Source organism: Sus scrofa, chromosome 4 (genome assembly GCF_000003025.6).
Source record: "Sus scrofa isolate TJ Tabasco breed Duroc chromosome 4, Sscrofa11.1, whole genome shotgun sequence".
Lineage (NCBI taxonomy): Eukaryota > Metazoa > Chordata > Mammalia > Artiodactyla > Suidae > Sus > Sus scrofa.
In genome coordinates this window covers 88,580,671-88,606,856 of record NC_010446.5, presented here as the reverse complement: position 1 = coordinate 88,606,856, position 26,186 = coordinate 88,580,671, and the positions used below count along the sequence as shown (strand labels likewise).

The following is a 26,186-nucleotide window of genomic DNA, read 5'->3' as shown; positions in this document are numbered from 1 at the left end:
CTATCAAAATACCCATGACATTTTTCATAGAACTAGAACAAACAATTCTTTTGTCTTTTTTTTTTTTTTTTTTTTTTGGTATTTCTTGGGCCGCTCCCGCGGCATATGGAGGTTCCCAGGCTAGGGGTTGAATCAGAGCTGCAGCCACTGGCCTACGCCAGAGCCACAGCAACGCTGGATCCGAGCCGTGTCTGCAACCTACACCACAGCTCACGGCAACGCCGGATCGTTAACCCACTGAGCAAGGGCAGGGACCGAACCCACAACCTCATGGTTCCTAGTCAGATTCGTTAACCACTGCACCACGACGGGAACTCCTAGAACAAACAATTCTAAAAAAACTTATATAGAGCCAAAAAATACCTCAAATAGACAAAGCAATCTTGAGAAGAAAATAAAGCTGGAGGTATCACATGCCCTGAACTCAGACTACACTCCAAAGCTATAGACTTCAAATGGTGTAAACTACTTTGTTTTCTCTAGGAGTTTTATGGTTTCCAGTCTTATATTTAGGTTTTTAATCCATTTTGAGTTTATTTTTGCTTATGGTTTTGTGCCAGTACTGGCACAAAAGCAGATACTCAGATCATGGAACAGGATTGAGAGCCCAGAAACAAATCCATGCACTTATGGTCAATTAACATCTGACAAAGGAGGCAAGAATATGCAGTGAAGAAAAGACAGTCTCTTCAGTAAGTGGTGCTGGGAAAATTGGACAGCTACATATAAAAGAATGGCAAAAAAGACATAAAAAAAAAGAATGAAAGTTGAACATTCTCTAACACCATGTGCAAAAATAAACTCAAAATGGACTAAAAACCTAAATGTAAGCCTGGAAACCATAAAACTCCTAGAGAAAACATAGTAGTTTATTCCTAGAAACTAGAGAAAACATAGGCAGAACACTCCTTTGATGAAAATCATAGCACTGTTTTTTTTTGGATGCATCCCTGAAGTACAGGAAATAAAAGCAAAAGAGAATAAACGAGGCCTAATTAAACTTAAAAGCTTTTGCACAGCAAAGGAAACTATTGACAAAACAAAACACAATGTACCAAATGGGAGGAAAAAAAATTGCAAATAATATGACCAATGACAATTAATATCCAATATATATAGGCAGCTCATACAATTCAACATTGAAAAAACAAACAACCCAATTTAAAAACGGACAGAAGACCTGAATAAACATTTTCCAAAGAAGATGCAGATGACCAACAGGCACATGAAAAAATGCTCAATCACTAATCATCAGAGAAATGCAAATTGAAACCATAATGAGGTATCACCTCAGACCTGTCAGAATGGCCATCATCTAAAAGACCACAAATAATACATGCTGGTAAGGATGTGGAGAAAAGGGAACCTTGGTATATGATTGGTAGGAGTGTAAATTGGTGTAACTGCTGTGGAAAACAGTATGGAGTTCCTCAAAAAACAAAAACTAGAATTACCGCATGATCCAGCACTTCCACGGGCTATCTGAAGAAAATGAAAACCCTAATTGGAAAAAATACATCCACCTCAGTGTTTGTGACAGCATTATTTACAATAGCTGAGATATGGAAGCAACGTACGTTATCTATCAACAGATAAATGGGTAAAGAAGATGTTGTACACAGATATACACACAATGGAATACTGCTAAGCCATAGAAAAAAATGGAATTTTGCCATTTGAAAACAATATGGATGGACCTGGGGGGGCACAAATAAGCAAACTAGTGAATATAACAAAAAAGAACCAGATTCACAAATATAGAGAATAAACTAGTGGTTTACCAGTATGGGGGAGAGGGAAGATTAGGGGTAGGGGATAAAGAGGTACAATCTACTAATATATAAAATAAATAAGCCACAAGAATGTATTACACAGCACAGGGAATATAACATTTTTAAAAAACTGTAAGTGTAGTATAATCTATAAAAATTTAGAACACTACGTTGTACACCTGAAACTAACGTATTTTAAATCAATTATACCTCAATTTTTTAAAAAGAAATTTTAAAAGAGGTCCTTTGAAGAGTAATAAGTACTTAATAAATGGTTGCTGTAGTTATTATCATTAAAAATTGTATGATTACTGTTATGATTATCATTATTAAGTCCCAAGGTCAATCAAAATCAAAGCCACAGTGAGTTATCACCTCACACTTGTCAGAATGCTTATCATCTAAAAGACCACAAATAATACATGCTGGTAAGGATGTGGAGAAAAGGGAACCTTGGTATATGATTGGTAGGAGTGTAAATTGGTGTAACTGCTGTGGAAAACAGTATGGAGTTCCTCAAAAAACAAAACCTAGAATTACCGCATGATCCAGCACTTCCACGGGCTATCTGAAGAAAATGAAAACCCTAATTGGAAAAAATACATCCACCTCAGTGTTTGTGACAGCATTATTTACAATAGCTGAGATATGGAAGCAACGTACGTTATCTATCAACAGATAAATGGGTAAAGAAGATGTTGTACACAGATATACACACAATGGAATACTGCTAAGCCATAGAAAAAAATGGAATTTTGCCATTTGAAAACAATATGGATGGACCTGGGGGGGCACAAATAAGCAAACTAGTGAATATAACAAAAAAGAACCAGATTCACAAATATAGAGAATAAACTAGTGGTTTACCAGTATGGGGGAGAGGGAAGATTAGGGGTAGGGGATAAAGAGGTACAATCTACTAATATATAAAATAAATAAGCCACAAGAATGTATTACACAGCACAGGGAATATAACATTTTTAAAAAACTGTAAGTGTAGTATAATCTATAAAAATTTAGAACACTACGTTGTACACCTGAAACTAACGTATTTTAAATCAATTATACCTCAATTTTTTAAAAAGAAATTTTAAAAGAGGTCCTTTGAAGAGTAATAAGTACTTAATAAATGGTTGCTGTAGTTATTATCATTAAAAATTGTATGATTACTGTTATGATTATCATTATTAAGTCCCAAGGTCAATCAAAATCAAAGCCACAGTGAGTTATCACCTCACACTTGTCAGAATGCTTATCATCTAAAAGACCACAAATAACAAATGTTGGCGAGGATGTGGAGAAAAGGGAACCCTTGTATACACTTTACAATATGACTATGGAAAACAGTATGGAGTTCCCCCAAAAAACTAAAAACAGAACTGCCATATGATGCAGCAATTCCACTCCTGAGTGTATATCCAAAGAAAATTTAAAACACTAATTTGAAAAGATACATGCACCCAATATTCATGGCAATAGTATTTATAATAGCTAAGATATGGAAGCAACACAAGTGCCCATCAGTAGATGAATGGATAAAGGTGTGGGATATATCTGCAATGGAATACTACTCAGCCATAAAAAAAATGAAATTTTGCCATTTGCAACAACAAAGATGCCCCTAGATAATATTATGCTCAGCGAAATTAAGTCAGAGAAAGACAAATACTGTATGTTATCATCTCTATGTAGAATCTAAAAAATAGAGCAGGAGTTCCCACCATGGCACAGCGGAAATGAATCCAGCTAGGAATCATGAAGTTGTGGGTCGATCCCTGGCCTTGCTTGGTGGGTTAAGGATCTGGTGTTGCCGTGAGCTGTGGTGTAGGTCGCAGATATGGCTGGGATCCTGTGTTGCTGTGGTTGTGGCTGTGGTGTAGGCCAGCAGCTGTAGCTCTCATTGGACCCCCCCCCCAGCCTGGGAACCTCCGTATGCAGCAAGTGTGGCCCTAAAAAAAAGGCAAAAAATAAATAGAGCAAATGAATTAATATAACAAAACAGAAACAGACAGACATGGAGAACAATCTAGTGATTACTAGTGGGGAGAGGGAAGAAAGGAGAGGCAAGATAAGGATAGGGGATAAAGAAGTAGAAACTACTGTGTATACAGTAAGCTACAGGGATATATTGTGCTGCACAGGGAACATAGCCAATATATTATAATAACTTTATATGGAATATAATCTATAAAAATACTCAATCTTTATGTTGTGCTACTGAAACATATGAAAATAGCAAATTAACTATACTTGAATAAAAAACATGTGGTTTATGGTTATCAAAGGGGAAAGGGTGTGGGGGGAGGGATAAATTAGGAGGTTAGGATTAACATATAAATTGATAACCAACAAAGACCTACTATATAGCACCGGGAACTATACTCAATATTTTGTAATAACCTATAAGGGAAAAGAGTTTGAAAAAGAATGGATGGATGGATGGATAATAGATAGATAGATGGGTGTATAACTGAATCACTGTGCGGTATGCTTGAAACCAACACGATACTGTAAGTCAACTATACTTCAATTAAATAAACATGTATTTTCAAAATATTGAACAAATTCTGGCTTGTCTTACATTTAAACGTATGCCATCCTTCCCACCATTCTTCCCTGGCTTTGGACACTCACAGCCTTCAATCTCTCCACTGTCAGGGAAGATCTGCACAGGGCAGACATGGTGGCTGCTGGGAGCTCTTTGCTCTTGCAGATGTTCTCCCTATGTCTCCAGAAAATTCTTCAAGTTGGAAGCATTGTGTTTCTATGTACAGCATGACTGGTACTTTTATTCACTCAGTCTTCTTCCTCACTGATGAGGGAGAGGTTCTAGTTCTACCACTGAGCCCCCACCCCCCTACCTTAAAAATTTCCAGACATTTCTTAAAGGAGCCAAACCTCTTTTCTATAAATATTTTATCATATTCAGTTACATGGAACATGTATATGTTGGTTATAAAGAAGATCAGTATTGGAATTTTCATAGAAGGTTTCTTAGACGTATAACTGGAAATGGGCCTTTAAGGATTAATAGAATTTGACCAGATGGAGAATTTGACCCAATAAAGAAGAGCAGAAAGAGTCCATTCCCCCCCCCCAAAAAAAAAGGATACTGGTAGAGATATAATACATGGTATGCTAGGATGGTCCAAACCAGGACTCAGGTTAAAAATTAGAGGCAATATTGGCTAGGCATAGTGAAGTCAGCTTTGGAAGTTCTTGAAAGCCACCATATGGATGTGATATTTTACCATTTCTTTGTTCATTGTATTCCCACCTTCCTTTCTCTTCTACTACTTTGTCTCCCCTTTCTTACCCTTTTGGATTTCTTTCCTGTTTTTTTTCCATTTGTTTGTTTTGGATGAAGGTATCTTTTGTGATCTGTGAATGGGAGGATTTTTATCTACCTTCCATGTTCCATCCCCACCTCCCCTCCCAGACAGACACATACACTACATCCCACAGGATTCAGGCACAGATGCCAACAGCCTGTCACTGCCTGTCACGAGCCAAGCTTACACAGAACAAACTACCTCTTGTTAGGATTAGTGTCTGATTCTGAATAGGAATCTGTTTTATCATACATACTTCTTTGCAAAGCACTGGCGAGGTCTTGTCATTTTTTAAAATTAAACTTTCTGCAAAATTTTTGGGGTTATTCTGTTTATGGTCAAGGTTCTGATGTGTGTGTTAGTCATCTCCCAGCTAATAGCCTCTTGGCAGGCCGTTCTTAATTCAGTTATTGTGTGTTTACAGGCTATGCAAAATTCCACATCGCCTAGAGTTTTTCCTCCCCCAGTGTCCAGGCGCTTTTTTTCTTGCTTCCCCAACACTTCTGGGCATTCAGATCCAGTTTTCACTGCTCGTATTTGAAGCCAGTCATCGCTTTTCCTTTTTATTTGCCTGACTGATATTTTACATCTTTTTCCTGACTCAGGTCAGTGTTTCTTCTTGTTCTGAGGGCCCAGAACATAAGATTATGTGTAATCTTACTTGTGCAGCACCCAAATGTTTCCTGATAGAAAAGGGAAAGCAAACCTTAAACGTTTTTGCTCCATACTATTCCTTTTAGTTCTTTTTTCCCCAAATAGTCACTGTCTTTTCATTAAGAACACAAAAAATGGTCTAGCAGTCAGCTCTAACAGTTTCCTAACCCAATGTTTGCCTTGTTTCCTCTTGTCAGAAAGCCCATGAGCTGCAATGTTTTCTCTTACTACTCGGGTACTGCCCATTCATAATGGAGGCCTGGCCCTTAATGTAAGTGTGCAGTTCATCCTTGGCCTCTCACATGCTGCCTGGGTTTCCTGTCACAGGCTCTTCTCTCCTCCCTACCTGAGCCACCGGTCTTCTGATTCTCACCTCTCCAGTTAGAACCTATTCTGGTATATTTTTTCACACTGAGGTGCAAATTATAGGTGACAATTGAAAATGTTGTCCTTTTCAAAGGTGGTCAATTATTAACTGTGCACAAAGGCTGAAAGTAAAGGATAATGGGGATTCATCTGCCATGTGAGAGAGGAGTTTTAGAGCCTTTCTGCTGCTCCTGAGAGCATATCTTTTGAGCATATGCCCAACAGCGGTCAGTGAAGGGGCCTACAAAGACTGTGAGTTATCATAAGCCATTTCCCCTTCTTTCCTCCTTTAATTAAAGTAAGTAGAATCTGGGAGGTCCCGCCATGGCTCAATGGTAACGAACCTGACTAGTATCCATGAGGATGCGGGTTCCATCCCTTGCCCAGCTCAGTGGGTTAAGGATCCCGCATTGCTGTGGCTGTGGCGTAGGTGGGCGGCTACAGCTCCGATTCGACCCCTAGCCTGGGAACTTCCATATGCCACAGGTGTGGTGATAAGAAATAAATAAATAAAAATAAAATAAGTAGAACCTCATAGGTAATGTTGAGACCGCCTCACTGACTATCCAAGGGGGTCAGTACTGAAACAACCAAAGACCTCTTTTATAAGATCCCACAGAGTGGATCAAAGAATATTGCCCCTTTATTTTTTCAGAGGTGTTGGGTAACCTGGGACTCCTAATGGCATGTCACTTTAAACCCTAAAGTATCCAATTTGTCATTCAGAAGGGGCTCCCTAAATTCAGTTTAAGGGCATTCATATCTTATCTGGTAAAGTCTTCTTCTAGTAATGTTGATAATTTCCTTGGCCCAAAATCCAGAAAAGAGTGAAGAACAGAATCCTTTTTAAAGTTACCTGGATCATACCTTGCTTGAGCCTAGGTTGAGTTTAAGATGATAGTGGCATTTCAGCCATGGCTACGGACTTACAGGTTTTGAAATCAGGTCACACCTTTAGTTTTCCCACTGAGCTCATATTACCAGGTTTTTCATCTCTTCCCAACATTTAAGGTATTAAAGAACTCTAGTTATCAATGTAAACCATAGCACGCGCACGGGCTCTAATGACTTCTGCAGGTGGTAGGGCCGAATGAGAGAACCTAGCCTTGATCTTAAACTGTCATCTGGATTCCAAGTTAATCCAGGAAAGTAGTAAAAATTAGTAATCTGTATTACATGTTTCTTATACATGTGTTTTTCATTATTTGGTTGTGTGTGTGTGTGCGCGCACGGGTGCATGTGTGCATGCATGCACGTAATCTTTGAGTTTTCTTAAAATGGAAAGGGACCATGGTTCCAAAAGGAAATGACTAGTGTGCTACCTTGGAATCTGACCTCTGTCACATGTTCTGAATGTAATGACTCCAAATACATTAGCAGATTGTCTTTCTTCCATTGCCTACTTTTTGGAAAAGAAAACACTTGGCTAACTTATAGGCAATCAGATTTAATTCTCTAAAGATAAGTAAATGACTTGATAGCCACTTCAAAGTAGCAGGAGTTGTAAAATTGGAGTTAAGTTTCCATAGCAATGGTTTTAAAGAATAGGTAGTGTTAGTTAACGCACAGCAGCAACCAACTGGTCTCATCGCTAGTAAGGCTGGGAAAGAAGAAAATTAGCTTCAACTGTAATCAAAGAGATTTGTAAGACCTATAATGGGAAATTCACCAGTAATGGAGACTGCTTTAGAAATTGGAACAGTCAGCCTATAGAAGTGGAAGAATGATATCTTCCATTGGCTTTAAAATAGGATATGTGATCTGCTCAAGGCACTTAAAGTTGATAGGTTACTAGATTAAATAGTTTTTAACTTTGGGGGTCATAGACCCCATTTAGAATCTGATGGGTAGCCAAGACATGGAAACAACCTAAATGTCCATCGACAGACGAGTGGGTGGACAAAGGTGTGGTAAACATGTATGCAATGGAATATTACTCAGCCATTAAAAGGAAAGAAATAATGGCATTTGTATTAACATGGATGGACCTACAAATTATCATGCTAAGTCAAGTTAGTCAGACAGTGAGATACCAACCTCATATGCTATTACTTACACATGGAATATTAAAAAAAAAGATACAGTGAACTTCTTCACAGAACAGATACTGACTCATAGATTTTGAAAAATTTACAGTTTCCAAAGGAGACAGGTTGGGGAGGGGGGATGGGCTGGGGGTTTGGGATGGAAATGCTCTAAAATCAGGTTGTGATGATCATTGTACAGCTATAAATACAATAGAATTCACTGAGTTAAAAAAAAAGAATCTGATGGACTCCCCCCTCCAGAAAAATGCACACACAAATAAAACTGCATATAATTTCAGGGAAATTATGGACTCCCTGAAGTCTGTGCATTAGACCCTAATTTAAGACACCCTGGATGAGATGATCTCCATGGGTCTTTTTCGTGCCTCATAAGTGACAAGCTGCATGGCTCAATTTCCTCAAACAGGATGGAATCTGAGGATCAAGTGTCAAACTTTGGATTTTCTTCCTCTAGATTTATAATACTTGGCACACAGAGTGTAAAATAAAAAAAAATATATAACAGAATAGAAAGAATTCTGCTTTTAAATTCAATTCTTTGTCCCAGAGAAGCCAAATGTTTAATTTTAAAATCACTGGTTGGCTGTATATCATATTTACGAAAAGGCAGCGCAGGATGAGGCCCTCGCCAGCAGTTATTCTTCCTGGTCCCCACACCCAGCTCTGGATTCATGGTTGAAAATACAAACTGAGATGCCACGTTGACTACCCAGCATCCTTCCAAGTTCACACAGCTTCTAACTGTACTGCTATGAATGTCTAGCTGTACTTGAAAGATACTATCTTTTTATAATTCTCTCATCAGTTTTATACCTGAGTTTCATTGACTGCAAGTTGGACAATGACCACCCAGAATTACAGATCGGGAGATTATTTGGCCCGCTCCCTAAAATAAAGAGCTTTCATCCTCTCAGGAAGCATGGAGTGTAATACATGTCTGTGTATGTTAAATGCATGATAATAAGTTACCCCATATGTGTTAAGCATGGCTCTGTATGGTTTTTCCTGTTCCCTTATGCCAGTAGCCTCTAGTTTACCTGGAAGTCCTCTAGTACTCCTTTTAATCCCAAATGGGAATTGTACCAGAATCCAGAACTCTGGAATTAAAGATGGCCTTCATGTGGAAAGGAAGTGATAGTGGTCTCTGGGAAACAGCATAATTGTCAAATGTCTGTAACTTGTCATCCATCTTCACTGTTCTTTATGTTCCTAAGTACAAACCCTTAAATTCGTAGTTGGGAATGTCTTGATGAGATGAGAAATATTACTGATGAACAGGAGCCAAGCAGTCTTGGCCAAGGTCTCCGTACCATTCACATGATAAGGTGGTCCTTTTGAGAGTTATTCCCTCCTACTGTTGAAATGGAAGGGGAGGACTTAAGTATTCTTTCCCGTACCCCGCTGCCCTTCCCCTAAATCTGTTGCTCTGGTCATGGTGAAATATTGCATTGAAAGCATATAAGACATATGATATCTGTGCACAGATAATCTGTGGTATGAACTCTTGACAGTGGCTGCAGCCCTTGTTGAGCCAAAGAAGGTTGTTTGGGAACTAGAACTGAGGAGAGGACAGGTCATGCCAGCACTGTAGCCCTGCTTAGTGACTGATGACGTCTCTTTACCCTTGAAAGCATTTTGGCAGTTCACACCCTTAAAGCTCATTGATGACTTTCTGGGATTGAAGTTATAGCAGAATTGCATATTCTACTGAATATTTATTTCTTATGTGTATTCTTCTCTGCAGAGAATGTGATCAACGGGCAGGATTATGAAGTGATGATGCAGATTGACTGTCAGGTGATGGACACCAGGATCCTCCACATCAAAAGCTCCTCCGTTCCTCCTTACCTCCGTGATCAGCAGAGGAATCAAACCAACACCTTTTTTGGTTCCCCTCCAGCAGCCACAGAGGCAGCCCATGTTGTCAGCACCATCCCTGAGTCATTACAATAGTACCCTGGGGCTACATGGGAAAACTGAGAATGGGACCCTGCTAGACTGGAGAGTAGGTGAGAGAAGTGCTTCTTTCTGCCTTCTTGGTGGCAAACAGAGAACCACCTCATGATACAATTCAAGAAAGAAGAGAAAAACGAAGCTGCTCTGTTTTTTTTGCAATCCACCCATCTACTTGGAAAGCACTGGAACTCAGACACAGGGGAGCAGCATTTCTCCAATGGCACACATTACCCTACATCTTCCACTGTTGCCTGGTGGAGATTTTTTTCTATACCTTCCTAAATTGCTTTTCTGTCTGTATTTGTTTGTGTTTAAATAGTTATCTTCTTTCAAATAAGATTCATTTCCCCACTCTGCCATTTCACTTACTTGTAAAGAGACGTACTTATAGAAAGCAGCACAGCACACAGATATTTCCACTGATTAGATCTGTCATCAGCTTAATGCAAACCAATTTTGGATATTGTGCTTGTTGGAAAGCAAATGTCAAAACCAGAAGAGCCAAAAGCATCCCCAAAAGAATCAAAACAATTTGGCGGCTTAGGTAAAAGGGAAAAATCTCTGGGTGGTAAAATTTATCTGAGACTGCACGTGACTATTTGGGGTTGGAGGCAGATAGCAAATTTGAGAGAATGAAATGGAAGGGAAGGGCTAGTGGTGGGGCTTGGTAAGAGGAGAAAGGTCCATTAATACACATTTTTAAAGCACTGAAAGTTTGATGTGACTGCAGTTTAAGATTAAAGCCACACTGACCATTTATTCTGCAGGCCCCAGACCACGTACTTATGTCTTCTTTTTTACTCATCTAGTTCAGATCCTCAAGAGCCCCAGGGCAAGTCCTTCATTTTTGTTGTGAATCACCACACACTACACACGTTTTATTAATACGATACCAAATTCAGCTAAGGAGCATGTCAGTGACTTTAAACAAACAAGAGCTTTTTCTCTTGAGAATTGACAAGTATTTACTCCTTTAAGACTATGCAGACAGGCGAGTTGGATTCCTGCTGGGAGAGTGCATCCCATAATATGGCAATGATTTTCAATTCTCCAGTGAAAAAGCAGTGAAGGAATTCACTCTTTTTGTCCTCCAATTACTTAAAAACAAAAACAGAAAAACATAAATCTTCCACTGTGTTCACTTGTACTTTGATAATTCTCTCCTCTCTGATTTCTACCTTCAACTCCTAAAGCGAGTCCTCTACGCTCTCCTCCTATGAAACTTTTCAATTTCTTAATATAATTTTTTTTCTGCAAACATTGCTTTTTAACCCTAATTGACTAGCCTTTGTCAGATTTCTTCCCTTCCTTTCCCTCCCACACTGTATCCATCTCGTCCTCCTTGCAACAAAAGGAAAAAGAAATATCAACTCCTCAAGGATTACATGTAGCTGGTTAGAACTCTTTCCCTGTGAAATCAGGCATGGCTCTTGAATAATTCTGAAAACCCACCAGCACTTCTGTCTGGAGAGTGATGCCTCTGTGCCCAAGCCTTTTAGATGCTCCCCAGGAAATCAGTTTGACTCTTATGAGGAGAAGGGGGCTCTCTTACTCTATTTCCTGGGAATCTGGGGTTTGAAAATTATCAGTTTGCCTCCTTCTTTTCTACAAGTACAAATGGTTTTAAGTCAGGGCAGCACTCCTGTCTGATTTAGCTGCTCCTGGGCAATTTTCAGGCAAGACCCCTTCTCCCTTGGGGCCACTCTTACTTCTGATGGGTGCCAAGGAAGAGAAGGTAAGTGTCTATAAGAACTTTAGGGTCCAGCGCAGTTTTCTCCTGGCCCTGCTCCTTCCCATTGTCCTGTGAATTAGCCAAACAAGAGGCTGTGACCATGGCTAGTAGGCAGTGGCAACATGGTCGTTCCCCAGCTGCCAGTCTTGAGGAACTGTCCTAGTTAGCAGTGGATACAAACACAGTGTCCGTGGAGTGATTATGTGTGATGCTTCCTTCCTCTATTTTGCACTGAATCACACAAGAACAGACCATCATGTGGGACTTCTTGTTTTAAGCACTTAACTTTTACTTTATTCCTCTATGCCTAGCTTTTCCTTTGCTCATTTTACCATCTCATCAGACTGAGGACTTCTATTATGTACGTCGCTTGAATGCCTCTCTCTCAGGTCAAAGTGTGGGTCGAAGTTAGGAAGGAGTCATGACCAAGAGCAGGCAGGTGTTGAAAATAATGAAGTTCAGGGACCTGCCAAGTGACCATCACAAGCAGTCTGGGAGCCTTGGCTTTCTCTTCACTCATTGACCCGTCAGCTCCTTGTTCTTGAATTGATGTTTTTGAGATGAGGGAACAGGAGTCTTCTCAGGGTAAAGTTTCAGGAAGTGAGTGAAAGGCAACTGACAAGTGCAAAGAAGTATTCTACTTTTTACATTGCTGTCAAGGCTACTGTTCCTCCCTGGGCACAATGGTAGTTTTTATTTTAATGTCTCTATGTTGGTGCAAAGTCCTGTAGGAAAAATTGCTATGCCTGATGAATAAATTAAGCTGGTCTTTTGATTTAATTGTTTGGTGAGATTGCCTTTTGGGGATTTCAGTCAGGAATTATGGGGAGTGTGTGTAGTTTTTTTAATTTATTAAGTTTTTAAGTGGCATTTTGCAAGCTTATGAGAATATTGGATAAGCTCATGGAGGAGGCACATCCGCCTCTTACTAGATGATTTTGTGCCCTTTGGGGCACAGTACTGCTCTCTTAGGAAGTGATGGTGGAGGCTGCTGGGAACGGTTTTTCCACCTGAGTGCAAGTTCCAGGCTTAATGGAAATGGATGTTCCCTCATGCTAACTACTGAGGCAGAATCAGGAGCTTCTTCCCTGTGGGTTAACTCATGCAGCAGAACTAGGATTCAGCTCCGTTAGAATGGGAATGTAAAATGCCTCTTTCCAAAGTAAGGATTTGTAAAAGGATCATTTTGATACAGATGTATTGCTTGCCATGCTTATCGTCTAGAAACTTTACATTAGATTATTGGGTGGGTTTTGTCTTTTCACGAGTTAAAAAAAAAAAAATCCCTCGTGATTATAAGAGCTCAGAGCATCTTCTAATTTTTTTTTTTTTTAATGACTACAAGCTTCAGCACAAAGCTGGCATTTCTTTGCCTTTTCTTGTTAGCAAGAAGTTGACATAGAGGTATTTGAAATCAGCAATGTTATATGAGTCATTCTTGAGTGTTCTGAATAAACACTACTTAGAAACAGACAAGAAACTTGGGATTCAAACTGATTTTTCTAGCATTTTTAAAGAGACACTGTCCTAATTAAACTTTCCTGGCTTGAATCTTCCCCCAGTAGTCACAGCCATGACATTCTGATAAGACACTGCTATGGCATTTGGAGTGATTAGAACTGGAGAACCTCTCAAGAAGCTCCTTGCAATTTTTTTTTTTAGGGCCACACCCATGGCATATGGAGATTCCCAGGCCAGGGTTCTAATCGGAGCTACAGCTGCTAGCCTACACCACAGCCACAGCAACGCCAGATCCAAGCCACATCTGCAGCTTATACCACAGCTCATGGCAACGCCAGATCCTTAACCCACTGAGCAAGGCCAGGGATCGAACTCACAACCTCATGGTTCCTAGTCAGATTCGTTTCCTCTGTGCCACGCGGGAACTCCCCTTGCACTTTTTTGTACTGTTTTCTGACTCTTCCCATTTTACTAAAGCTCAAGTTGTGAAACTTGACAGATCAGAGGGAAATACTTGTAGTTGTATTTGACTTTCTAACACATTGGAAAGTTTCAAAGCCGCTTCCATTTTCATCTATTAGAAGTAACCACTACTGAGGAGCCGGCATAAGATCCCATGCCCCCTTCAGTTTGACCTCATGGAAATTTTCCACCATGAAAGCCCTCTTTCCACTGCATGCTGCTGGGCCAACTCAGCTTCCTACAGCAGAGTCACAGGCCTGAACTTCAAATGAGACATTTCATATGTTGCCTGTTTTCATATAAATTAACCTCTCAAGTAAGATTGCTTAATGCCAAAATTGATAGACATTTATTACCTCCTATAGACCCCCCCCATTCTTTACCAAAATGTTATTTTTGTCAGTCCTGGGTCAATTTACAGAAATTAGAATCTTTGCTGCTAATATGAATACTAATTATAATTTTTACCTTAAAACCAAGAATAAAGCTTAAAGAAAATGAAATGTAATAATTTTTTATTCTTATCCCTAATAATATTTGGGAGGGAGAAATTCCTGCTTTCCCTCACCCCCCAAGGGTTGTGGTTGATTTTTACTTTTCTAGGAAACAGAATATTGGACTACCCTAAAAAATGTTGCCAGAGTCCAGATGGAACTATGCATATTCAAAAAAAAAAAATACAGTTTTCTCTTACCAGAAAAAAGTCAGAGTGTATTCTGTTAACATATTTTTAATGACTAAGCTTTAAGATTTATTTTGGATAAGATTAGAACTTTTAGCAGTTTATTCTAATATGTGTTTGTTAATATCTGTATTAATATCTATCAGAATTTGTGGAAAGAATGACAAAGGTATCTTGATCAGGAAACTTGATCCTATGTATGAATCATGTCCTGGCTAGTCACTGTAAAAGAGTAAACACCATTCTCAACACATTAGTTTGCTAACCTTAAGGCTTAGAGACTTAGCACTTAAAAGGCATTTAATTATATTAAGTTGGGGAAACCAAGGAGTAAATAAATCATAGTTTATCATTTGCCAGGGTCAACAAACAGCACACTGTCTTGCTGCTTTCCTCCATTGGTGTTGGTGACTGTTAATTAATAAGCAAACCAGGAGGCCTGGCATACTGATGTTGGTGACCATTAATTAATAAGCAAACCAGGAGGCCTGGCATATTGATGTTGGTGACCATTAATTAATAAGCAAACCAGGAGGCCTGGCATATTGATGTTGGTGACCATTAATTAATAAGCAAACCAGGAGGCCTGGCATATTGATGTTGGTGACCATTAATTAATAAGCAAACCAGGAGGCCTCCCAGAGAGAGATCAGCATGTTGACTCATGGAAAATGTATATTGGACCATTTTAACCCACACTCACCCCTAACTTCTAGGTCAGTCATCTTCAGATATGATGCTGGGGAAATAGAACTTTAGATGGAAACTTCTATGCACTTCTGGCCTGAGAGATGCTAGTTTCTTGTTCTCCTCATGTTGGCAATATGGTTGGGCTAAGACCAATAGTGCTTCTCCCATGAAGCCATTAGAATCTGAGGAGAGAGTGTTAGAGATGCCATTTCACCAGGATTTGTTTCTAAGGTTGTATTCATGCTCAGTTAAGAATAGGTTAAAAATGTGGAGGAAAGATATACCTTTCTCTCCCTTAATATTTATGTTGATTTACAACACATAAAGATATGATGACAGACTATGATATGCTTTTAAGCAAGTCTTTATAATGCAATACTTGTTCTTTGTCTGAAATTTAAATAAAGAATTTTTAAAACTTGACCTTGTTTTGTTCTGTATATAGAAAGAGTGAAAAAAAAAAAAAGACCAAAAATGAATATTCAGTGCTAAGTGATTAGTAATGAGAAGGGAAGCTTAAACTAGTTTTATGGCCTGTTGCTGTTTAGCTGAAACAATGGAACTCTTTTCCACTCTTCTTCCCAACCTAGTTAAGTAAAACTTTCCTTTACCGTATCCAATTATTTGAACTACAGTGTTAGCAAAAGAAAAATACTGTCTAAAAACACATACTTTGTTCTTCTGTGTCAGGAAACTGAGTTAATCACACCAAAGGCGTCTTTTCAGCTTGGAATGACATGTCTCATGCATGAAGCTGGTCACTGCAGACTGACAACAAAGAATCCATCTGGGAAAAATCAGTGCAGGCATTTACTGAGTAGCTTGTGTATGCCTCAGACACTGCTCTAAGTTCACTAACTCTTTTATTTCAAGCTTTCCTATGAACCCATTTCCTAAGATGGTTACATACCTAGTAAATAGAATAACCAGCATTTGGATCCAGGAAATTGAGCTCCAGCACATGGATTCTTAACCACTATATTGTTCCACCTCCCACAGCATAGATGGGGCATGGGTTCCTGCCCTAAAAGACCTCACAGCAGCTGATGGAGCCAGGCACAAAAATATAAAAATTACACTAATGTCAGGGTTCTCTCTGGGGCAAAACTACATTTGTTTCCTAAGATAGCTTATTACGCTTCTTTAGAAAGTAAGATCCCAGATCCCCTTTTCTGCAAAGAAAGCGCACATTGGAGGGTAGGGCGCTGGGCAGCAGAAAAGTGGATCCAAGCTACATGGCTTGGTCTCTGGATGCTGGAGTCTCTCAGGGACTCGTGAGAAGATATCTTGGTGGCAGGAGAGCAAAAGGACTTCAAACTTGTACTAAAATGTAAATCCTCTTCATTGTCTCAAATATTCAGTAAAGTCTGTTGTACCCACAGCTTTGAATCCATGTTGTTTTGGGGACCCAAAGTATGATTTAGTGCTCGGTATAGCCAGTGCAGAAAAAAGCATGCGGCTAGTAAAGCAAAAAAAAAAAAAAAAAAAAAAAAAAAAAAAAGTCATGAACGAGTGAAGCAACAGAGGTGAGTAGGGAAACATAACTCCCACATACCCTTATCCTTAGGGGACACTGCCACCAAATCCTTATGGACTTCTCACCGCATGTGGTTACTGCTCAAGCCAATCTTTGGATCTCAAAGATAACCGTAACTGGCATTTGGATTACACAATATACAGTGCCAGAAATAGAGGGCTCTTCTAGCATACACTCTGCAATTTATCTAACTGGTCCTCTTTTGTTAGAAATGTAGACCACTTCCAGTGTTTTGCTAACCATAGGAAATCCATAGCATGTCATTTACTCCATCACATTGGTGGGATCTGTACACCTGAAGACAATCCTTTCCATAGTTGACTTCATGATAACAGCTGAAATACACTGAAGACAACTTCTGCTCGACATTGTGCTAAGCATTTGCAAGAATTAGTTCATTAAACTTTATGGCAGCCCTATGAAATAGACATCATTATCCACATGTTGTAGATGAAAAAAAAAAAATGTGTGCAAAAGATTAAGGAACTTGCCCAAGAACTCAAAACTAGCACATATCAGAGGTGGGATTTGAAATTAAGTCTACCTTGATTTTGAAGCCACAGTCTTTGTACTATAGTATGTTGCCACTCATTCTTTAATGACATAAAGGATGTAGCAGGAGATAAAGAAGGGAGAAAGGAACCAAGCCACACGTCACAGGCAACCAGGGTGTTTAATCATGCTCAGCAAAGAGGCAAGGTCTAACAATGCTGGTGGGTTTTCTGTGAACAACTCATTCCCTCTGAAGGTGTACACTCAATGCTGGTTGCATGCAGCTTGTCCTAGACCTCAATCCTTGTGGTCCTCATCTTGGATGAGTTGCCCAATGGGTTAAGGACAAGTTAGATGCTCCCATAATTGAAGGTGCCAGGTTTGGCCAACCCTCCGACTCTGCCAAGTGTGACCATTCAAGCCCATCCCCAATTGCATCCAACTGTCTAATCTTTAAAGTTTTATTATCTTCAGAATGTTTCCACTACAGAATTAATTTCCAGTGTGGATGCTAGACTATGAGATGGTGAGGGATGCTTTTGTAAGAGACCACTAATCCCCAAATCCAAACTGAAATGCTTTGGTCCAGCAGTGAAGGACATATCTTTAAAATAGATGCAACATACCATATTAAGAAATGGGTCATTTATATGTGTATGTGTGATTGGGCCACTTTGGTTTACAGTAGAAAACTGACAGAACACGGCAAACCAGCTCTAATGGAAAAAAATAAAAATCATCAAATAATAATAACAATAAAAAGAAATGGGTCATTTGTAAGATTAACTATTTGTAGCACTATCACTCCTAAAAACTGTGCTAATTTAGATGGGAGAACCTTGTGAAGCTAACTAAAAAATAGTTCCAGTTGTTTACAGGTGTAGCCCTGTTTCTGCATACATCAACTGGTTGCAAAGGAAGAACTGAGAGCCCTAAAAGTCATCCCTGGAGTTCCCAATGTGGCACAACAGGATTGGTTGCATCTCTGCAGTTCTGGGACACAGGGTCAATCCCCAGCCTGGCACAATGAGTTCAGGATCTGGTATTGCTGCAACTGTGGCTCAGGTTGCAACTGCAGCTTGGATCTGATCCCTGGCCTGGGAACTCCTCCATATGTTGTAGGGTTGCCAAAAAGGAAAAAGAAAAAAAAAAAAAAAAAAAAAAAAGCCATCCCTGACTCTCATTTCTTAGGTGTCCAGCTAGACTTTCAAACCTCTGGGATTATGCACATCATCTGAGCACTCAGTGGATTCTTAAACTGAATTTCTGCATAGCCAGTAATAACGGCCTTAATTTACAACTGTCACAGATTCTCAGTGTTGTAACAGGCAAATGCAGGAGACAAGACAGCAAAGTAGAAGAACCTGAGCTCACTTCCTCTCACAGAAACAACAAAATCACAACTAACTGCCAAAAAACTATTGACAAAAAAGACTGGAACCTACCAAAAAAGATATTCTACATCCAAAGAAGAAGCAACAATGAGATAGTAGGATGGTGCTTTCATGATGTAATCAAATCTCATACCTGCCATGTGGGTGACCCACAAACTATAAAATAATTATATCACAGAGTGAGTGAGAGTTCTGAGCCCCACATCAGGCTCCCCAGCCAGGGAATTGGGCATCAGGAGGAGGAGCCCACAGAGGATTTGACATTGAAGGCCAACAGGGCTTGACTTCAGGAGCTCCACAGGACTGGGAGAAACAGACTCCACTCTTGAAGGGTGAACATAAGGGTGTACCTGAACTTGGACTCAGGGCAAAGCAGTGACTCCATAGGAGCCTGGGCCAAACCTACCTGCTGATCTGGGAGGGACTCCTGGAGAGGTGGGGGGGGGGTGGCTGTGGCTCTCTGTGGTGACAAGGACACTGGTAGCAGACACCCAGGGGAATATTCATCTGCATGAGCTCTTCTGGAGGTCGCCATTTTGGCAACCAAGAATGACCCCACCCAACAGCCTGTAGGCTCCAGTTCTGGGATGCTTTAGGTCAAACAACAAACAGGATGGGAACACACAGCCACACCCATGAGCAGAGAGGCTGCCTAAAGTCGTCCTGAGCCCAAAGCCACCTCTAAACACATCCCTGATACAGCCATGCTCACCAGAACAACAAGACCCAGCTCCACCCATCAGTGGGTGGGCACCAGTCACTCCCAACAGGAAGCTTGCACAAGCCCCTAGATCAAACTCACCTACCAGGAGGCAGACACCAAAAGCAAGAGGAACTACAATCCTGCCGCCTGTGCAGTGGAGACTACAATCAGAGGAAGTTAGACATATGTGGTAGAGAGAGAGAGAGGGAGGAAGAGAAAGAGAGATCTACATCAAAACTTCATGGTAACCGCAAACCAAAAATATGTAGCAGATATACCCACAAAAAAGAAAAGGCAATCCAGGCAAAACACTAAAGATAGTCATCAAATCACAAGAGAAGAGAACAAAAGAAAAAGGGAAGAAAAAGAACTTATAAAAAGAAATCCAAAACAATTAGCAAAATGGCAGTAAAAACACATGTATCAATAATTACCCTAAATGTAAATGAATTAAATGCTCCAACCAAAAGACATACACTGGCTGAATGGATACAAAAACAGGCCCATGTATATGCTGTCCCCAAGAGACCCGCTTCAGATCTGGGGACACATATAGACTGAAAGTGATGGGTATGGAAAACGGTATTCCATGCAAATTGAAATAAAAAGAAAGCTGGAGTAGCAATACTATTATTAAAAAAATATACTTTAAAATAAAGGCAGTTATAAGAGACAAAGAACACTACATAATGATCAAGAGAACAATTCAAGAAGATGCAATTACTATAAATATATATGCACCCAACATAGGAGCACTTCAATATACAAGGCAAATACTTACAGCCATAAGAGAAAAAAATCAACAGTAACACAGTAATAGTGGGGGACTTTAACACCCATTTATACCAATGGATATATATCCAGACAGAAAACTACAAGAAACTACAGGCCCCAAATGACACATTAGACCAGATAGGCTTAATTGATATTTATAGAACATTCTATTTAAAAACAGCAGAATATAAATTCTTCTCAAGTGCACATGAAACATTCTGCAGGATAGATCACATGCTGGGCCACAAATCAAGCCACAGTAAATTTAAGAAAACCAAAATCCTATCAAGCATCTTTTCTGACCACAATACTTTGAGATTAGAAATCAACTACAGGGAGTTCCCGTTGTGGAGCAGTGGTTAACAAATCCGACTAGGAACCATAAGGTTGCGGGTTTGGTCCCTGCCCTTGCTCAGTGGGCATTGCCGTGAGCTGTGGTGTAGGTTGCAGACACGGCTCGGATCCTGCATTGCTGTGGCTCTGGCGTAGGCCGCAGGCTACAGCTCCGATTGGACCCCTAGCCTGAGAACCTCCATATGCCGCGGGAGTGGCCCAAAGAAATAGCAAAAAGACAAAAAATAAAACCAAACAAACAAAAAGAAAAGAAATCAACTACAGAAAAATACTGTAAAAAGCACAAACACACTAAATAAAATGTTGCTAATCAACCAATGGATGACCAAAGAAATCAAAGAGGAAATAAAAAAATACAGAAGTTCCCATTGTGGCTCAGCAGGTTAAGAACCTGACACAGTGTCCATGAGGATGCAGGTTCAATTCCTGGCCTTGCTCAGTCACCACAAGCTGTGGCTTAGGTTACAGATGCTGCTCAGATCAGTTGCTGTCATGGCCATGGCATAGGCCTGCAGCTGTAGCTCAGATTTGACCCCTAACCTGAGAACGTCCATATGCCACAGGTACAGCCATAAAAAGAAAAAAAAATACAGAGACAAATGACAATGAAAACTCAATGGAATGCAGCAAAATTACTTCTAAGAGGGATGTTTACAGCAACACAATCTTATCTCAGGAAACAAGAAAAATCTCAAACAAACAACCTAACCTTACACCTAAAGTAATTAGATAAATAACCAAAAAAGCCCAAAGTTAGTAGAAGGAAAGAAATCATAAAAATCAGAGCAGAAATAAATGAAATAGAGATGAAGTAAACAATTGCAAAAATCAATGAAACTAAAAACTGGTTCTTATATACACACTGTAGATAAAATGGATACATAACAAGGACCTACTGTATAGCAGAGGGAAATCTAATCAATAATAATAACATATATGGGAAAAGAATCTGAAAAGGAATATATATATATAAAACTGACTTACTTCACTGTATACCTGAAACCAGCACAATTTTGTAAGTCAACTATACTCCAATAATTTTTTTTAATGGCCACACTTGTGGCATATTGAAGTTCCTGGGCCAGGAACTGAATCCAAGCTGCAGCTGCAACCTACACCACAGCTGCAGAAATGTCAGATTCTTTAACCCACTGCACTGGGCCAGGATTGAACCCATGCCTCTGCAGAACCCAAGTCACTGCAGTCAGATTCTTAACACACTGTGCCACAGCAGGAACTCTGATACTCCAATAAAATTTATTTAAAAAAATGCAATTTGGTTCTTTTTTTTTTCTTTTTGGCTGCACTCATGGCATGTGAATGTTCCTGGGCCAGGGTATCAAACCCACACCACTGTGGTAATCAGAGCCACGGCAGTGACAATGCTGGATCCCTAACCTGCTGAGCCATAAGAGAAGTCCCAGAAGCTGTTTCTTCAAGAAGATACAAAAAATTGACAAAACTTTTAGCCAGACTCATCAAGAAAAAAAGAGGGAGGGCTCAAATCAATAAAATTAGGAATGAAAAAGGAGAAGTTACAACAGATAGCAGAAAAAATACAAAGGCTCTTAAGAGACCACTATAAGCAACTATATGCCAATAAAATGGACAACCTATAAGAAATGGACAAATTCTTAGAAAGATACAATTTCTAAGACTGAATCAGGAAAAAATAGAAAATATGAATGGACCACTCACAAATATTGAAATTAAAACTGTGATTAAAAAACTTCTAATAGGGAGTTCCCGTCGTGGTGCAGTGGTTAACGAATCCGCCTAGGAACCATGAGGTTGCGGGTTCGGTCCCTGCCCTTGCTCAGTGGGTTAACGGTCCAGCGTTGCCGTGAGCTGTGGTGTAGGTTGCAGACACGGCTCAGATCCCGCGTTGCTGTGGCTCTGGTGTAGGCCGGTGGCTACAGCTCCGATTAGACCCCTAGCCTGGGAACCTCCATATGCCGCGGGAGCGGCCCAAGAAATAGCAAAAAGCCAAAAAACAAAACAAAACAAAACAAAACAAAACTTCTAATAAAGTCCAGGACCAGATGGCTTCACAGGAAAATTCTATCAAACATTTAGAGAAGAGTTAACACCTATCCTTCTGAAACTTTTCCAAAAAAAACTTGCAGAGGAAGGAAGCTCATTCTATATTGACCACCATCACCCTGACGCCAAAACCAGACAAAGATATCACACAAAAACGAAATTTTCAGGCCAATATCACCGATGAACATGAATGCAAACATTCTTAACAAAATACTAGCAAACTGAGTCCAACAATACATTAAAAGGATCATGTACCATAATCAAGTTAGATTTATCCCAGGGATGCAAGGATTTTTCAATATCTGCAAATCAGTATGATGCAGAGCTGCAGCTGCAACCTACACCACAGCTGCAGCAATGTCAGATTCTTTAACCCACTGCACTGGGCCAGGATTGAACCCATGCCTCTGCAGAACCCAAGTCACTGCAAAATAAAAATTGAAGAATAAAAAACATATGATCATCTCAATAAATGCAGAAAAAGATTTTGACAAAATTCATGATAATGAATGATAAAACATTTATGATAAAAACTGTCCAGAAAGTGGGCATAGAGGGAACTTAACCTCAACATAACAAAGGCCATGTATGACAAACCTACACCTAAAATCATACTCAATAATGAAAAGCTGAAAGCGTTTCCTCTAAGATCAGGAATTATACAAGGATATTCACTCTAGCCACTTTTATTCAACACAGTTTTGAAGTCCTAGCCATGACAATCAGAGAAATAAAAGAAATAAAAAGAGACTAAATTAGAAAGTAAAACTATCACTGTTTGCAGATGACATGATACTACTATACATAGAAAATCCTAGTACCAGAAAACTACTAGAGCTCATCAATGAATTTGGTGAAAGATACACAGAAACCTCTTACATTTCTATATGCTAACAACAAAAGATCAGAAAGAGAAATTAAGGAAGCAGTACCATTTACCATCACATTAAAAAGGATAAAATACCTAGGAATGAACCTAAGGAGGCACAAGACCTGTATTCAGAAAACAATAAGATGCCAATGAAAGAAATCAAAGATGACACAAACAGAAAGATATACCATGCTCTTGATTGGAAAAATCAATATTGTCAAAATGACTATTCTACCCAAGGCAATCTACAGATTCAATTCTATCAAATTACCAGTGGCATTTTTCACAGAACTAGAACAAAAAGAAATTAAATTTATTTGGAAATACAAAAGAATAGCCAAAACACTTCTGAGAAAGAAAAACAGGGCTGGAGGAATCAGGCTCCCTAACTTCAGACTATACTATAAAGCTACAGTAATCAAAACAGTATAGTACTGGCACAAAAACAGAAATATATATCAATTATACAGGATAGATAGGCCAGAAATAAACCCATGCACCTATGGTCAACTAATCTATGACAAAGGAGGCAAGAATATAAAATTGAGAAAAGACAGTCCCTTAAAAAACTGGTGCTGGAAAAACTGGACAGCTACATATAAAAAAAAATAAAATTAGAAATTCTCTAATACTGTAGACAAAAATAAACTCAAAATGAATTAAATACCTAAATGTAAGACTAGACACTATAAAACTCTTAGAGGAAAACACAGGCAGAACACTCTTTGACATAAGTCACAGCAATATCTTTTTGGATCTACCTCCTAGAATAATGAAAACAGAAACAACAACAACAACAACAACAAAAAAAACAAATGGGACCTAATTAAACTTAAAAATGCTTGCATAGCAAAGGAAACCATAAACAAAGCAAAAAGACAACCCACAGAATGGGAGAAAATATTTGCAAAAAAAAGCAACTGACAAAGGATTAATTTCCAAAATATACAAACTGCTCATACCGCTAGGCTATAGGAAGTTTTACAGATAAAGCAGATAATATCTGTGTCCTCAAAGACATGTGCATGTTGTTTCTTCCATAGGTCTAAGTGGTCACCCCTCTGTTCCCACAGAAGAGTAAAGATAATTTCCAGAAAAGGCTATGATTTCTGGGCAGCTTGAAAAAATAAGTTTAGACACAAGCTGCTCTCGGGAGAGCTTTGGGCTAGAAGATTCATTGGTCAGTGTCTTTGTCATGGCCACAGAGCTTACCCACTCTCTTGGCTGCTGGTCCTAGGACACACACTGGTGCATTTCACTGCTTTGTCTCTGGTTTCCTGAACATGCTGGAATTCTCTGCTCAGCAACTTGTTCACATCAGACCAACACATTGCCCCCTCCGGTCTGGCAGCCTCAAGCAAGACAGAATTACAACAACCTCCACATCACCAGCCTGGCTGTTTCCATCAAATCCTTGGCTGGCAGAGGGGAGACTGAAAAGTCATCTTAATTTAAACAGCATGAGCAAGAAAGATGCTGAAATATTTAACCTCTTGTTTTAAAGGGTCACCACTCAGGTGAATACAACTAGAGGCAAATTCCAACTAGTAGCACATGTGGGGCTAAGTCCATCTTCCCAAGACATAATCTGGTGTAAATCAGCAGGGTGTGAACAATCCAAGGAGGGGGAAAATCTGCTCTTAGAAAGTTAGCTTCCTTTTCAGACTCTCACCTCTGCAATTTCTTATTTAATATTTATCATCTCTGAAGGACAGTAAACTCCAGATCAGGAAAACTGTCAGTGCCTACGTGGCTGTATCTGTGGCACGTGGAAGTTCAGGGGCCAGGGGTCAAACTTGTACTATTTTATCCACGATGTGCTTAGGATATATAGCATTTTGGACATCATTTTAGACTAATTCGGTATTTGTGTGTGTGTGTGAAGTTGAATTACTGAGAATTTACAGCACAGACACTGTCTTTCTGGAAATGTACGTGATAGGATGGCATTTGTCACTTGTGTTTGCATGTACCAGCTACATCACTATATGCAAATATTCCTCATGCTCTCGAGATGCGGACTCATGGTGCCCACCACTGAGCCAGAGATGAGAGCTCTGCCTTTCCCTCATCAGACATGGCAACATCAGCTTTCCCTTTGCCTTTTTATTTCGTCCTGCTGTTTTCTTCAGATTTCAGTCTGTGGCAAACTGGAGGTGGACTGGACAGAAGCCATGGACCAGAGAGTCTACAAGCATTGCTCCCATTCGGCAGCAGCAGCACCACAGAACTTGTTAGAAATGCAACTTCTCTGGCTCCAATCCAGACCCACTGAGTCAGACTCTGGGCCTGGGCCCAGCAAACTGTTTTAACAAACCCTCCAGAGGGTTCTGATATGAATTTGAGAACCACCCATGTAGATGCCTCTCAAAGAGGCTGGAGGGGTGAGAGTATCAGCCTTCATCCAGAGATGAATCTCCTGGGGCTGCGATCACCAGGGCTTTAGGGAAATACCAGGGAAGAATTTCCTTGTTGTCATCCTCTTTTTGAAAATCCACCAGGGTTACACCTTGAGCATCCACAGCCTCCCATCCCTTGTAGCATCACCTGGCCTCCTGATGTCCTAGATGACCTCACTCTCAGGTGAGTGGCAGGAATCAGGGCTGCCCAAAGAGTGGGAATCCCCACTGTACCTTTAATCAGAAGTGTGCACGCAGCCACCCCAGGGCTTGAGGCTGTGTCTGGAGGAACAGACAGAATTGGCTGCCTGCCTCCCAATGATCCGAGGGTCTCTTAGAGACTGAGTTCCTGAGAGGTCCTGCCAGGAACCAGCACCCTCCAATGAGAAAGGGGATGGTCTACAAGGCTGCTGTCAGCCCTCTCCTGAGCAAGTCTTCACCTTGAGGCTAGGGAAGTCCCCAGT

The 26,186-nt window shown here is 40.0% G+C and overlaps 1 protein-coding gene across 6 annotated transcripts in view; it reads left to right on the top strand.

Moving 5' to 3' along the window:
- The window catches only part of ATF6 (activating transcription factor 6), a 214,878-nt gene extending 199,300 nt beyond the window's left edge, over positions 1-15,578 (top strand). For 4 of the 6 annotated variants that reach the window (XM_021089515.1, XM_021089512.1, XM_021089510.1 and 1 more), the window contains one exon: positions 9,917-15,578. In XM_021089515.1, the coding sequence (XP_020945174.1) occupies positions 9,917-10,125 (209 nt within the window). In that variant the 3' untranslated portion in view covers positions 10,126-15,578. The remainder of the gene's footprint in view (positions 1-9,916) is intronic. The other 2 variants (XM_021089516.1, XM_021089513.1) reach the window with 1 other exon arrangement.